At 49.1% G+C, this 14,493-nt stretch overlaps 1 protein-coding gene across 1 annotated transcript in view; it reads right to left on the bottom strand.

The window, feature by feature from the left end:
- Window positions 1-566: 566 nt before the first annotated feature.
- Window positions 567-14,493, bottom strand: part of CRHR1 (corticotropin releasing hormone receptor 1) — a 28,367-nt gene continuing 14,440 nt past the window's right edge. Inside the window, exons 3-13 of the mRNA XM_005532537.2 lie at window positions 10,450-10,569; window positions 9,200-9,285; window positions 8,138-8,244; window positions 7,673-7,793; window positions 7,036-7,189; window positions 6,730-6,790; window positions 5,323-5,395; window positions 4,181-4,266; window positions 1,647-1,782; window positions 1,423-1,464; window positions 567-778 (exon numbers count right to left, since the gene is read on the bottom strand). Of these exons, the coding sequence (XP_005532594.1) occupies window positions 638-778; window positions 1,423-1,464; window positions 1,647-1,782; window positions 4,181-4,266; window positions 5,323-5,395; window positions 6,730-6,790; window positions 7,036-7,189; window positions 7,673-7,793; window positions 8,138-8,244; window positions 9,200-9,285; window positions 10,450-10,569 (1,127 nt within the window). The 3' untranslated portion in view covers window positions 567-637. The remainder of the gene's footprint in view (window positions 779-1,422; window positions 1,465-1,646; window positions 1,783-4,180; window positions 4,267-5,322; window positions 5,396-6,729; window positions 6,791-7,035; window positions 7,190-7,672; window positions 7,794-8,137; window positions 8,245-9,199; window positions 9,286-10,449; window positions 10,570-14,493) is intronic.

Raw genomic sequence — 14,493 nt, 5'->3', positions numbered from 1 at the left:
TTAGGTGTCAAGATGAGAAATGACCTGGTCAGACCAAGCAGCAGTTACAGGACATCTGGAGACCCAGCAAGAGACAGGGGAAGGACTCAACCCCAGTGCTACAAAAATCCAGCCACATGAAGCAATTTCTATAATCACTTCAGGGCTCCCCATCCATCCCCTTCCAACACACAGGACTTTGGCTCCTCTAGAGAGTTCCCTCCCCACCAGCAGCATTCCATCATGTGCTCACTGGAAGGCTGACCCAGCTTCCCAGGGAACTAGCCCCATAATCTGTCCCAGCAATGTCCTGGTGTCCTGTCACCTGAAAGCAGACAAACCCGATAAAGGCAGTGACATGAGACATTGTGCCTAGGATGGAGCTGGCAGAAAGCTACTGCAACATCTCCAGATCCTTCTGGCTTTTCATGGCTCTTTCTACCATGCCAGCAGGTCACACAGCTGCCAGGGAGATGACAAAGCAGCATCTCAGCTGTCCTGTCCTCTAGGCCTTCCCAGCATATAGGGCAGAAGCTGTGCAGGTGTCCCGTGACCGAGTGAGTTCACGGTCTCCTTGCGGGGCTGGGACCACGGGCAGGTCCTATGCTGGTCCCCACAGTGGGGACATCGGCTCCCAGTGCAACCTCTCGCTCCCAGCTCAGACAGCCGTGGATTGCTTGATGCTGTGGAAGCTGACACGGGTTGGGGAGGTGGGGATGGACATGGCCCTCGCTACGCGGGCACGGATGGAATGCTTGTCCTGCCACCGGTGCCACCGCTTCCGTACAGCTGATCGCACCTGGGCAAGATGAATGAGGGACATTTGGTCATCACACAAAGATTTTTCAGAGGCACCAGCCATCCTTCTCCTCAGTCTTCCAGTCAAAAATGGATTAATAGTATGTGATTTGGTAACAAAACAGGTTCATGTGGGGTAAACTTTCCTGAGCTAGCAAAGATATTTGGAGCATTTGGAGGAGGCAGAGGAAAGAGCTGCCCAAATATTTGGCCCCAGGATTCACTTCTACTCTCAGCTCCTGTGCTTTCTGCTGTTTGTGTCTTGGGTCAGACCCTGGGAGATGTCCTCATCCATACACAATCCACATGTGTATGGGGCTCCACCTGGGGAAGGATTTCCCTGGGATGGGGAGGACCCTTGGCTCTGCTGCACACAGGTGCACCCTGAGACCATTTGTTCTTGGGAGTGAATTTTCCTTCTCCAGAGGAGGAGACAGACAGCAGCCATTCCTGTCTGGGCAAAATCTGGGGCTGCAGATGTAACTGGGGCTGGAGTGAAGCACTAACTCTGGTCACCAAAGACCTTCAGGAATTAGGGACCAGCACTCCCCAAGCCCTGTGCACCAGCAGAGCCTCATACTGAACTTGTCTGCTTGCAAGGAAGGGTCCAGACCCCCACAAAAAACTCCAGCCCCTTGTGCTCACCTCGCTGTTCAGGAAGCAGTAGAAGACAGAGACGAAGAAGCCCTGGAAGGAGACAAGTACAACCAACAGGTACTCCCAAGTCAAGAGTTTTGGAACAGCTCTGGGGTTTGGGGATGTCTGGTTTTGGGAGGGGGCAGAAGCAGGATGAGGCATCAGCCAGGATCGGCTTCTCCACATCCCTTGGTGAGGGGACTGGGATGGAAGCCAGTGTGGAGGACCATTACCTGGAAAGATTCCAGAAGGGAGTTGAAGTAGATGAAGACTATCCTGGAGATCTCATCCTCCCCTGGGTTGACAAAGAACAGCATGTAGGTGATCCCCAGCAAGGGCAGCAGCACCAGTGTGGCCTTGACTGCTTTCCTAGGGGGAAAACAGGGACCTGAACTGCTACAGCACAGTCCTGGGCACAAGGACTCTGCCCATCCCACTCCCAGCACCAGCATGGCTTGGACTTGTCTGCTGGGACTTGAAAACCAGTGACCGTGGAAGGATGGAGGCAAGTTGGGCTGTTTTCCAGGGCAATTCCCAAGAGACTGGGCTGGTTTGAGCCCTTCTCTGTTTCTCCGCCCAGAAGAGGGCAGCAGAGAGCAGAGGACTGACCTTGAGCTGGCATAGAACGATCGCTTGGCTGATCTACAGCTCAATTAAAGAGAAATTAAGGAGGGTATAATAATTCACACCCTTCAACATGAGTTTGTGAAAACCTTATCTCAGGTAATTAATTTGAAATCTTGATGAGATTACAAGTGCAGTTTTTGAAAAGTCATAGTGCTGATACAGAGTGTGGGAAGGATTTGGACTTGGCACATCATTCCTTTGGATCAGGGGAAAAGAACAATGCCAAGTCATTCACTTTTTGCTTAAAGATCCTGTTAATCGACAGATTCCATTCCAGATGGTCATCCCTGGAAGGTCTGAGCTGGGCAGGGAGGGGGTCTAGGACCTGTTTTGCATCCCTGACATTTGTGTCCCTGACACAAATGGGCTGATGACATGGAGGATCTGGAGGGACCCAAGGACAGGAGCTGGAAAACTACAGTATGGCACATTCACTGGTGTAGCTTCTCCAGAGGAGCAGCCACGACAGCAGGGGACACATCGACATTTTATCACCTAAGGTGAGCAGGAGCCCTGCAGGGCTGTCCCTTGCCTGGTTTAAGCAGAACTGCACAGTTCATAACATACCAAGTTCTCCAAGTTTTCCTGTCTCAGAGAGTATTTCTGGGAAATGAAAATGTTCTGCCCAAAGCTGATAAACCCTCACAAAATGAGGCAAATACTGGAAAACGAAAAGTCTCTCAAAATTGTTGACTGGGGCCAACCAGCCTTTTCCCAGAATCTTTATTTTTGCTTACCCCAAGATGAACCCCTCATTCCAGTTCAATATTCTGTGATGAGGAAAGCTGGCATTTTCCAATAATAGAACCATATTTTTTCCATTCTCAGCTGCAAAGCCATCCTTCACCTCAAAACAGCTTCTCTTGACCCAGCACACAGAAAGATTCCCCAATTCCTGCCCACAAAATGATCCAGACAGAGGCAATGATGAATACTTCTATTCCAGGTACTTTGGGGAGCTGCTCTGACCATGCACCTCTTATGTTATCTGCAAAATATTCCCCAACAGGCAAAGAAGGGTTAATTCTTCCTGCCTTGCACTGTGGGAGTCCTGTCTTCTTCTTTACAAGGAGGTGTTGGAGTGGCATTGATTCATGACTCCTTCCTCAGCTTTTTTTTTGTCAAGCAGTAATTTAATTCTCACCTCCATGCTAGGATTTGCAGCTCCCAGCCTGGAGAGCTCATCAGGTCCTACCAGTACAGACTTTTGCAAAGAGACTCAAATCCCAAGGATTCACTTCAAAGGCAGAAACAGCCATCCACACTCTACATCACAAGGCTCTCCCTGGTCAGATTTAATGACCATGTGCCTCCAAAGAGCATTTGAGGTGCTCTCAGGTGTCTCTCCATGTTCCCATCTCCTTGCTACCTGGCTTATGGGACTGTTTCCATCCCCACTAATCATGAGAGAATCCAGTTCCTAGGCTGGCTTCCTGCAGGGTCACTCATGCTCTTACGAGTTAAGAAAATTAGGAAATTAAGATTTTAACTAGAATAGGAGCAGTTTATGAGAAAATTCAAAGTAAAAGAAATGAAAAAGCTTTTAAGGTAGAAGCAATGTAGGAGTAAGAGTGCTTAGTTAAAGGCAAGCCTATACAGGTCCTTCTTGTAAAGGGAATACAATGTAGCTAACAATTGCCAAGATTAAATGAATAGTACAAGGATATATATCATTCTGCTTGTCTTAAGTTGTATTTGTAGAAGGAGACAAGGAGGAGAAAGAAAGTGTGAGAAAGAAAGAACTGTGTCTACACCTGCAAGCAAGAGATCTGAACTATGTCTAGGAGAAGCAGGAGCGCTGCCAACAAGACACAGTTGAAAAGTTTAAGCCTGAGGAAAAGAAAGATTTCATTAAAAGACCCCAGACCCATTTCAAAAAAGGACTGAGCATGCCCAGAGGGGCGTGGAGCTCATTACTATATGAGATGTGAGCAGGCAGAGTCAGGCAATGAATATGTGTAGGTGTACTTTGTAATCCCATGCATATATAATTCTTTGGGGAATAAATAGAGAATAAGGGGCAGAGGGGGACACGCATGACTTTGGGAGAGGACTGTGGTGTTTGGCTGTAATAAACATATCCTCCCCAACTTGAAATATTTAGAGAGTCCTTTGTCTGTAATTTTATTGCTTCACTTACCTGTACTGGATCGTCTCTGATGTGGTTGAAGCTCGGAGCTTCGTCATGAGGATCCGAACAATGTTGAATAGAAAGATGAAGTTGATCTAGGAGGAACAGGGTCACTGGTTAGTGTCTGCTCCCCCAGTATTTCCTCCCATTTCCACTGCAATGTTGAGGGGGAAGATGGGGGAGCCAGGGGAAATGGGAATGTTTCCTCTTGAACCTGATTTACTGCCTTTCAGGAACCATGAGAGGTTGTCTGCCTTTTTTAAAAGCACCTGAACAATAAGATTTAGGAGTTTAGTCAAGGGATCAGGGCAGCAGGGCATGCCAGGAGATTGTCAAGGAAGAACAAAGCCTAGAGAAAGGGTTGAAGGTGAAAAAGTAGAGGGAGAGGAAGAATTGAAGGTGGAGAGTGGCTGCCATCACAGCCAGGATCTGCCTGGCTGCTCTCCTGGCTGCCGAATTGCTAACAAGGGAATGGGAAGGTGTCTTTGGAGCTGAGCAAAATTGACAGGAATTAGTAGTGGCCTGACTGCCTGACGGGCTGGGAGATGGGAAGCTGGATCAATTATTCCATCATTCCAGTGATTTTTACTCCCTTGAGTTTTCTCAGCATTAGGCAAGGAGAAAGGAACAGTTTTGGGACTTTGTTCATGGCTTTCCTCCTGCAAACACAGGTTGGGCCCCCAGCTTGTGACCTGCTACCTCTGTTCTTCTTTGTCCCTCCCCAAAAGACAAAGCCCCATCCATGTGACCCTTGGATCAAGCATTGCTGCTCAACTGGGGACCAGGAATCAGAGAGGTGGAATCAGGATCATGGAATGGAGTCAAGGATCTCAGGCTTCTGCAAATGCTTGGCAAAGCATCCACCCACACCCAAACAATGCCAGGGTAGGGATGGAGGAACCTACTGATGCATGTTGGAATCTGCTGATGGGACATCCCTGTCAGAATGAGGTTCCAAGCTCCTTCTGCAGCCCACCCCAAGCCCAAAATTGCTTAAGAGGCAGTTTGGGTGAGAAGCAGTGCTGCTGTGGGGCAGAAGAACCAGCCCAAGCAGAGTGAAGAAGGGGGCAGTACCCTGTTCAGAAGCAGCTGTGTCCCACCTGCACACAGAAGGAGTCTGTATTTAGCACACAAGGTCACTTTGCTCTTACCAGAAGCACCAGGATCATGGGGCCTTGGTAAATGTAGTCAGTATAAACACCTGCTCGCTTCCCAAACCAGCACCTGCAAGGCAAGGACAAGTGGTGTCAAGGACAAGCCTGACATAGGAGTGACCTGGATAGACTCCTGTCCTTGCAGTCTCTGTAAGTCACTGTCTGTGAGGTGAAAGCACTAAAACTCAAACTGCTGCAGCCATTGTGAAGTAGCTTCCCTGGGAACTCAGGAGGTGCATGTAGGTTTGTGGGAGTGTTAATGGGCCCCATATGCATGTGGGAGCTAGTTATTGCAGGACAAGCAGGGACACCCGCCTCACAAAGGAAGTGACTGTTCCCACTGTTCTGCAGGGGGGCAGCCTCACCTCACATCCTGGGGGAAATTTTGGACACAAAAATATAAGAAAGATCTGAAGTCATTAGGAAGCATACAAAGGAGGGATATGAAGACCGGGAGCAGTCTGGAGGGGCCACATAAGAAGCAGCTGAGGGCACTTGGAATGGTGAGCTGGGGTAGAGGAGACTGAGTTTTAACTTCACCAGGGGCTGCAGCTCCTCCCCAGGGGCAACCCCCATCTCTGCTCCCTGTGACCAGGGACAGGACCCAAGGAAATTGCCTGAGGTTGTGTCACAGGGGATTTTGGGATGGATATCAGGAGAAGGTTCTTCCCCCAGAGGGTGCTTGGGCACTGCCCAGGTTCCCCAGGGAATGATTACAGCCCCAAGGCTGCCAGAGCTCCAGGAGCTTCTGGGCCATGCTCTCAGGGATGCCCAGGGTGGGACTGTTGGGCTGTCTGTGCAGGGCCAGGAGTCAGAGCCAATGATCCTTGTAGGTTCCTTCCAGCTCAGGATATTCCATGATTCTGCATAATCTCACACACACAGGTCTGGGTCAGCTCTGTCCTCAGCAAATTCTGTGGGAGCTCACTCCAGTGTATCCCTGTCCTGGGAGCACCTTGTCAGGGCTGTTCAGTCAGTGCCTGTGTGAGTAGCATGGGGCTTCTGAAGTCAGCAGGGAAAACTACCTCTGGAAAACAGATCAAGCTGACATTCATCTCAACAGGCTCCTTTCAACTTCCCACTCTGGGATGAACTCTCAGGTGCCTATGAAAATGGCTCAGGTGGGGGTAATTTGGATCTCTGCTGGTTAAATCCCAGCTCCCTTTAGCAAACCTATTTCAGGAGATCTGGTTTAATCTCTTTTTCCCCTTAAAAATCACATTTGTCTTTTGAAGAGAAACCAAGCAGGGGCAGGGCTTATGCTGCAGAGAGCTGAAAGGTGGGATAAAAGAAAGAATGGAAGAATATTTTCCTTTTTTTCCTTCCTGACAGAATTCCTGACACAGCTGATCCCTGAGGATTTGGGATACAAAGAAGAATGGAGGATGAGAGCAATAGGCTCACTTCTCGTTGTCGTAGTAGAGCTTCCCAATGGCCCAGGCAACGATGATGGGAAAGGGGATACCTGCAGGGGAACACACAGGTGAGTCTCAGAGGTGCAAGATCACCACAAAACCACACTGTAACAGGGGTTCTGTCACACACAAACCACCCAGTGAGATGACATATCCATGCAAATCCCATCCTCCTGTTCTTGGCAACCTTTTTACAGCTATTTGTGTGCAAGAAGAACTGGAGCAGGGGATGGAGGGGGCATCACCCATCACTAAACTCTGGGTACCGCTGTGTGAGGGGAAGCCTGGCACTCACACCAGCCGATGCAGATGAACATCCACTTGCGGAGCTTGTCCGTGGAGTAGGTGAGCACGATGGCCGTGTGCAGGTAGCAACCCTCGCCGAACATCCAGAAAAAGTTGGTGACATGGAAGTAATTGTAGGCAGCAGTGACCAAGCGGCACCAAACCTGCCAGGAGATGTGGAGCCTGTTGAGCTCCGTGTCACAGTGGTGCAAACAATGCACGGAGCAGCATGGACCCCACCATCATTTGAGCAAACAAACCCATGTTTCTCATACACATGGGGTGCCTGCCAGCCACCAGCCAGCACTATTTGTCCCCTGAAGTTGCTTTTCTAGCCACATCTTAGTGACTTCAAACTGAAAGAGAGTAGCTTTAGGGAAGAAATTCTTCCCAGGGAAGGTGGTGAGGCCTTGGCAGAGGTTGCCCAGAGAAGCTGTGGCTGCTCCAACCCTGGAAGTGTCCAAGGCCAGGTTGGATGGGGCTTGGAGCAACCTGGGATAGTGAAGGTGTCCATGGCCAAGGGGTTGGAACTAAATGATCCTTAAGGTCCCTTCAGACCCAAACCTCGTTGTGGTTCTGTGATCTCCAGGGTCCTCACACCCCCCAACTGCTCAGGACTGGGCTCAGCCTGGCAGAGCTGCACCTACCACATTGCTTTCGTGCACCTCTGGGTTCATGGTGAGCTGCACCACGAACCATGTGGCATTGCGTAGGATGAAGGCTGTGATCAGGTTCCAGTGGATGATGTTTCTCAGGCACCGTATGCTCCTGGAGAAGAGTGGAACAAGGCCCAATCAGAGCAGGGGGACTGGGGATAGTGCTGTTTGTGGAGCTGAGTGTCTCTGTTGGGACCCCAAGGATGATCTGCTGGGACCATGCCTTGGGTGAAGTGGGCAGGAAGAATACCAGGAGGCGGAAGGCACAAAGGAGGACTCTGCCTCCATAACCAGGTGCTTTAAAAAAGCAGCAGAAGAAAAACAGCCCTGAGATAGGCAGCATCCCTGCAGCCTGGAAGGCAGTGGCTGTGAGGGAGGAGATGGCAAAGCACAGGAGCTGGGTCCATCTCTGCTGAGATGACCTCACAGGAACATGGCACCAGGTTTGTCACTCACCGCAGGCGCATGAAGAGGACAAATGCCACGAGGAGGGCCCCCAGCGAAACACAGTGGCCCAGGTAGTTGATGATGACAGCAATGTGGTAGTGCAGCTTGCTCTTCTTCTGGAAGTGAGGGAGATGGACAGAGGGTCAGCAACAGCCCTGGTACTGGCACAAACCCACCTCTTCCACCACATCACCTTTGGCAGCTGCACCTCAAATTTTGGGCCCTTTTTCAGGAAGCAATTTGAGCCCACCCTGGGACAGGACAGAGGGAATGGAAGGAGATGGGGCTAATGTGGGAAGGAGAGGCACCAGCCTGGTTTCACATCCCACTTATACCAGAGCAGCTCACGAGACAGCGCAACACATCCTCTCGGGAAACCCTGCTGGAACTCAGCTGAGCTCACTGGAATTTTATATCTCAGTTCACCCCCATTGCCCTAGGGGAAGCTGAGAGGCTGGGATGAATTTGGGCAGAGGGAGAGTATGAGTGATAAATGAATTAATTGATGACTCCTTATGTTAGGTAGTCATCCAGTTGGTGAATTAGCAACTAAGTAAGTGAGAAAACCACTCCTGGCAAGAGATATCAACATCTTAAATACCAGAGTTGATATCAACTGCAAATGAAAAACTCGTATCTCTTCTCTGCTTCAAGGGGTGGCTTGACCTACTCAGGGGCTTGTAATTCTTGATCCTCATTTTTTATCTCTTTCAGCTTCCCAAATAACTCCTTTATTTCATTGCCAGCAGGGAAGGACAGGGTTTTCACTGAGGGCTGTGTCAGGAGGGAGCTGCAGGAGAGTGACAGGGCTGATCTGTACCCAGAGGCCCTGGGGACCTCACACTGCCAATCCTCTTGGATTTTTAAAGGAGATTGAAACAGGCATGGCTTTATTTCTGATGGGGAATAAAAATGCAAATCAAGAAGGGGTAATAATTGCCACATGTAACTTTATCATTGGGATGCTGTTGCATGCTCAGTCCTCAGCGCTGGGCCATTTGTTGCCTTTCAAAACTCCATCATCTGTCTCTTGCCCTCCTGCCAAGACCCCAGTGACTCCCAAGCTCCTACCTCTTCACTGAGGATCTCCTGGCACTGGGAGTAGTTGACACGTGCTGCCCAGCTCCCATTTGCGAGGCACTCCCTGTACCCGTTATCTGAAAGACAGGATGACCATCCAAGAGTTAACAGAGCATGGGGATAGGCACAGGCATGTGACCTGACTGTCACTAATGCAGGGCACTGGCATCAGGCCAGTGGCATCTTCTGCTTTGAAGGCAGCTTAACTACTGCCTTGGTCACAACTGCAGAACCAAAATCCTTGCAATATTTCAGACCTGCTCAAGAGCTTTGGGTCTGCACCACATCTGCCCTTGGCACAGGGGGACCCCAATGCCTCCTCACCATACACAAGGAAGCAGCAGAAGCAGCACCAGTTAGATTCTTCTTCCCTTTCACTCTGCTGTTTGCTTGGGTGATCATGTGCTAGCCCATGATCTCTGGTAGGATGGCAGCACAAAGTTTCACTTATCTCCCTCAATTAGGAGTTTTTTGCCTCCCAGCGAGGACAGTAGGTGGCAAAGCTAATTGGGAAGGAATGGTGCAGGCTCCCCAGAGAGTCTGGGACTGGTGTCACCAGTGGGGCGATGCCAGCACTGGGGTGAGACTGAGCTTCCATTAATGGGAGACTCTGAGCCTTGTCAGGGTAATGGGGTAGGAAGGGCTCAGAGACAGGGTCAAGTTGTGATTAATGCAGAGAGGCTCCTACAACAGCACAGGAGGCACCACAAAGCAGGAGCTGTGTGTCTGTGCCATCCTCCATGGCTGCAAGAATGTGCAAGATGGAAAAATTTATGGTTTTTTTGTGAGAAGCAAGGTTTTTCTTTCATCAAAAACAGCTCTTGTGGTCAGAAACTCAACCTTATTCTAGGAACAACTTTGGACACTTTCCGTATGCAATTGCTTCATTCTCTACTCCCAGCATGTCACTGGCAGTAACAGTGCAGCCACCTGTTCCAGGAGGGGATGAGTTCAAAGTCCCCCACTCTTTGCTCAGCTAGGGGTTTCAGACCCCTGTACCACCTCCAAGGCCAGGGCAGGATTACATCTCTGCCTTTGTCCCCAAGACGGGGATATCAGCCCTCTCCTCCTCCCAGGAGGACCTGCTTATAAAGCTGCTTTTCTGAAACGACCCTCCCTGAAATCTGGGGTCTGAGGCACTGCTTTCTTTATGGTTGATGAGCTTTATTCCCAGAGGTGTATTGCCACTTGTGTCCCAGAGCCCTCGCTGGCCGTGTCCCCAGCAGTGCTGCCCCTCTTACTGGTGGTGTTGTACCGCACGCCATAGAAGTACTCGGGGCAGGGCCGAGCCACCAGCTGTCCCACCGCACTCCGGGGCCAGCATGTGCCGATCAGGTCCACCGAGGCATTGCACTGGGGACCTGCAAGGACCAAGTGCACAGGGTTAGTAGAGGTCTGTGGGTCACCATGGACCACTTCCAGGCTGTTGAAAGGTCAGGATTTGCCTGGAGAGCTGGGGCTGCTGGATGAGCTGATGGCTAACCACAAGCTCAGCCCCCAGAAAACCCTCATGCCAGACATCAAATAGGGGCTATGCAAGATTTGCAAGGGCTGGTTGAATCATCATGGCCATGACTACTACTCTGGTCCTGTCTTTACTACTGGGGTAAGCCCAATTATGGCACAAACTTGACTCTAGACCTGACTTCCATGTCCACTTGGGGTTCCTCGGCTCTGGTTTCTCATCCCTGCTCCTTCCTTCAGCCGTGACTTTGGCATCTAGCCCTACAACAGGCAATAAGCCAGACTTGCTCTTCCTCAGTGGTGCATCCAGTGTAGTTCTAAGCCTCTCCAAATATCTCACACCTCCTGGCTGCAAAATTTCCTTCCCAGCCATTCCTGTTGGTCTCTTCCAGTCTTTCCTGGGTAGAAAACTCCAAAACTGCTGCTATTTCAGATTTCAAGGATTTGTGTGCTTTTCCCATCTACACAAGTGTGCTAACATAGGCATTAGGTAGGCCAGATTGCAGGCTCTTTTATGTATAATTTGTGTATATTTAGAACAACATGTACTGTAGCTAAATATGTCCTTGCTCCACCTCACAGTGAGGTTGGAAGCACAATGGCTGCAATATTCATATACTACAATCCAAGACAAGCAGAAAATGAGAGAGCAGGAGATGCTGGAAAGGGTAGAGTTCAGTCCAAACCACTCCTGGGTACCAGAGATGTTTGTGCTGTTGGCACAGAGACAGAAATTGCCATTACCTGAGACAAAACACCCCTATTCACAGCTCCTTGGGTGTGAGAACACAGCATTTTCTCTCTCCCTGGATTTGTGGTTGTTATTTGAATGCCTTTCCCAAAAATTCCTATGGATGGAGCTGGCTAAAGAGTGACTAAAGGAAAAAAAAGCAAAATACTGTTGATGATGATGATGATGATGATGAAGGTTTTTATGGAGGAATATTTCTTTTCATCAATTATCTGAAAAATTGTCTCCTTGTTATTTTGTGACGTTCTCAGAGAAAATTTTCAGGCCTTTCAGTGTCTTCAAATATCTTAGCAAGGGAAAACTGCTTCCAAGAATGTGAGCTAGGGAAGCATCAGAGCATGGTGAGTGTTACCTTCTGCCTCCCATATCTTGTAGGGGGAAATTAATTTTAACAATGACCTTTGCTTTTAGCTTCGCTAATGTGTAGGGTTGCTGTGGCAACCTTCCCTTTAAGTTAACTGTTTTAAGCCTGTATTTTGTAGGAAACAAGGTGCCTTTTATCACGTCTGTGCCTTTCTGCATCCATTTGAATTTATTGAGCTCTGTTGTTGTGACCCAAATTTGACAGAGAAATAGAGGGTCACGATTAAAATTTTTATGATAATAAAATGTACATTTATCCATGTAGAGAAAAAACAACCAGTAATTACTTGAACTAAGGAAAATGTTAAATTGCTAGTGCTCTCCCTGTTAGCCACTGAGGTGAGAAGCTGTGAATGTCTGGGAAGGAAAAAGCTTCACTTGGAACAATGCAACACAGGAAAATAGGGCTTGCACAGTACTGATGGCCATGGCAGCTCATGCAGCTATCACAACCCCTCCCAAGGTCTGGTAGGGCTGAGCACAAACTTCATTTTCTTTACATACCCTTTTGCCTCAGTTTCCCTCCTGCATTCCACGGTCTGTTCTGGGGGATGGGCAAAGATTGTTCAGGGAGGACAAGCAGAAAGAGTGAGTAATTAAAAGTCAGCAGGGCCAGAGAGCAACAATGATGATACTCTCCACCAGTAAAACAAACCCACAGCAATGCCATTAATAACCAAACCCAAGAGAGACTCATGGAAATGATGTAGCCAGACAGAAGTGCATCATTCTGCTGTACGTCTGCTCAAGGCTGGATTTAATTTCTCCAAGGCACTTGGTGGGGTGGTGCTTGGCACTCCTGTTAGAGCAAGACAGGAACCCACCAAACCCAGTGGGTCCCACCAGTCCCACAACAAGGAAGGTGCACCAGCATCACCAGGACCTCAGCCCTCCTTGTCCCATGGGTCAGAGTGGTGCTGTGGGGTGACACTGGGGTCTGGGGCTGCAGTCAGATGAGGAGATGCTCATCCAGGCTGTCAGATGCTCCTGGACCTCTCCTTGTGCTTCATCCCCATGCTGCCACTGGTAGCATTTGGAGCTCTGTCCCACAGGTTTTCATCTAATGGGTGGCTGTAATATTTCCCCCAGGCTCACACTGAGAAAGGCTTGATGAAGAGAAGTTGCAGAAAGCAGATGCTGCTCTTTCTGCTCTCTCCAGCATACAGAAAAGAGAAAAAAAGCCCCTTCTGATAGGGAAGTGATAAGTAAAACAGTGAGGACAGAGTGCCACAAGGACTGCAACATCCCCTTTACCCAGCAGAATGTTCTGCTCTGGCTCCCCCTGAGTGGTACCTGGCTCCCAGCATTTAGAACACTGTTTAGGATGGAGATGATATGTGTTCCATGCTTCCCTGCCTGCTTGGTGGCCCATCCGTGTTTGCAGGGAGCTGTTCTCCAGGTTCTGAACAAGAGTGCTCCAGCTTCTCAGCTCCATTGGCTGCACAGGTTTCGTCTTTGCAGATTTACAGTGAGAAAGGTCAGTGAATTTCCTACCAGCACTCAATCCCCCTAATTTGGCTTCTTCCCACACAGAAACACGGTGTTTGGAGGAGGAAGGAGCAGGCCCTACTTTGAGACAGGGAATGTGGCACAGGGGAAGTTGCTCCAATCCCTTCTCACCCTATTGCCTTTGGGTTGTGCTGCTCTGAAGCAATATAAAGCATTTACATTCCCCTGAAGAAAGAAGTGTTTGTCCAGGGACTTATACTGAGACAACTATGACAATAACTGTCTCAGGATAACTGTAACAATATCCCATCTGTTTCTAGAAAACATTCTTCTCCAGCCTGCTCCCATCACTCACAGAGGCCTCCAAGGTGTCTCTGAGCTAAAGCCATGTGACACCTGGCAGGGCAAAGCTCTCCACTCCCAGCTAATCTGCCAAAAGATTTTGAGCAAATTTAAAGAGGATTGAGCATGTTTATCCTGGACCAGCAGTACCAGATGCATGGCCACAGTGCTCTTGAGCTGGTGCCAGGAGGTCTGAAGTATTATCATACCATCAAGCCATTGCTGGGATGCTCTGAAGAGGAGTAAAGCAAAGGTTGTACTGATACAGCTGTGCTGGTAAACACATCCTGCTTTATATTGGGCAGAGCTGTGCACCAGCACAACATCCCAGTTTGCTGCTGTGCACAGACACAACTATGAAGGGTGGAAGGGTGAAGCCTCTCTCCCCTTCTGCAATGCAAAGAGGCCAGGAGAGATGATGGAAAGCTGAACTATAGGCTCATTCCCGTAGTTTTGGAATAATATATATAATATAAATAATCCCGTGATGGGGTTATTTATCTAAGGTGTCTCAAGAGCCTAATGGCTGAAAGCTTTTAACTCATATCACTACCTGTCCTGAACTCTTCTTCAACTATAGTTATCTCTATCCAGCCCAAATGTCCTCTGTGACCACATTGCTGCTGCTGCCTCGAGCCTCTGGCTCCCTGAGAGTGTCTCCTGTGTCTCTGCTGCAACATTCGCATTTGACAATCAGGACTTCATCTCCACATCTAATCAAAATACAACTACAACAAAAATATCACTGTGATGTCTGATGCATCCACTGCAAAATTACACAAAAATCTCTTTGTCCCTCCCAGGCAGTTCCACCAGAGTGGTGAAGAAGAAAGACCCATTTCACACTTTATTGATCCAAAACAAGGGTCTTTGGGGTTGGCTTTTACTTCCAGGTGCTGAGGTACCAGGGAGGGGT

Source organism: Pseudopodoces humilis, chromosome 29 (assembly GCF_049639895.1).
Source record: "Pseudopodoces humilis isolate 2021_Gansu_Grassland_sample_001 chromosome 29, ASM4963989v1, whole genome shotgun sequence".
NCBI classification, from domain to species: Eukaryota; Metazoa; Chordata; class Aves; order Passeriformes; family Paridae; genus Pseudopodoces; species Pseudopodoces humilis.
The sequence above is the reverse complement of the archived record's forward strand: the minus strand, read 5'-3'. Positions and strand labels throughout refer to the sequence as shown.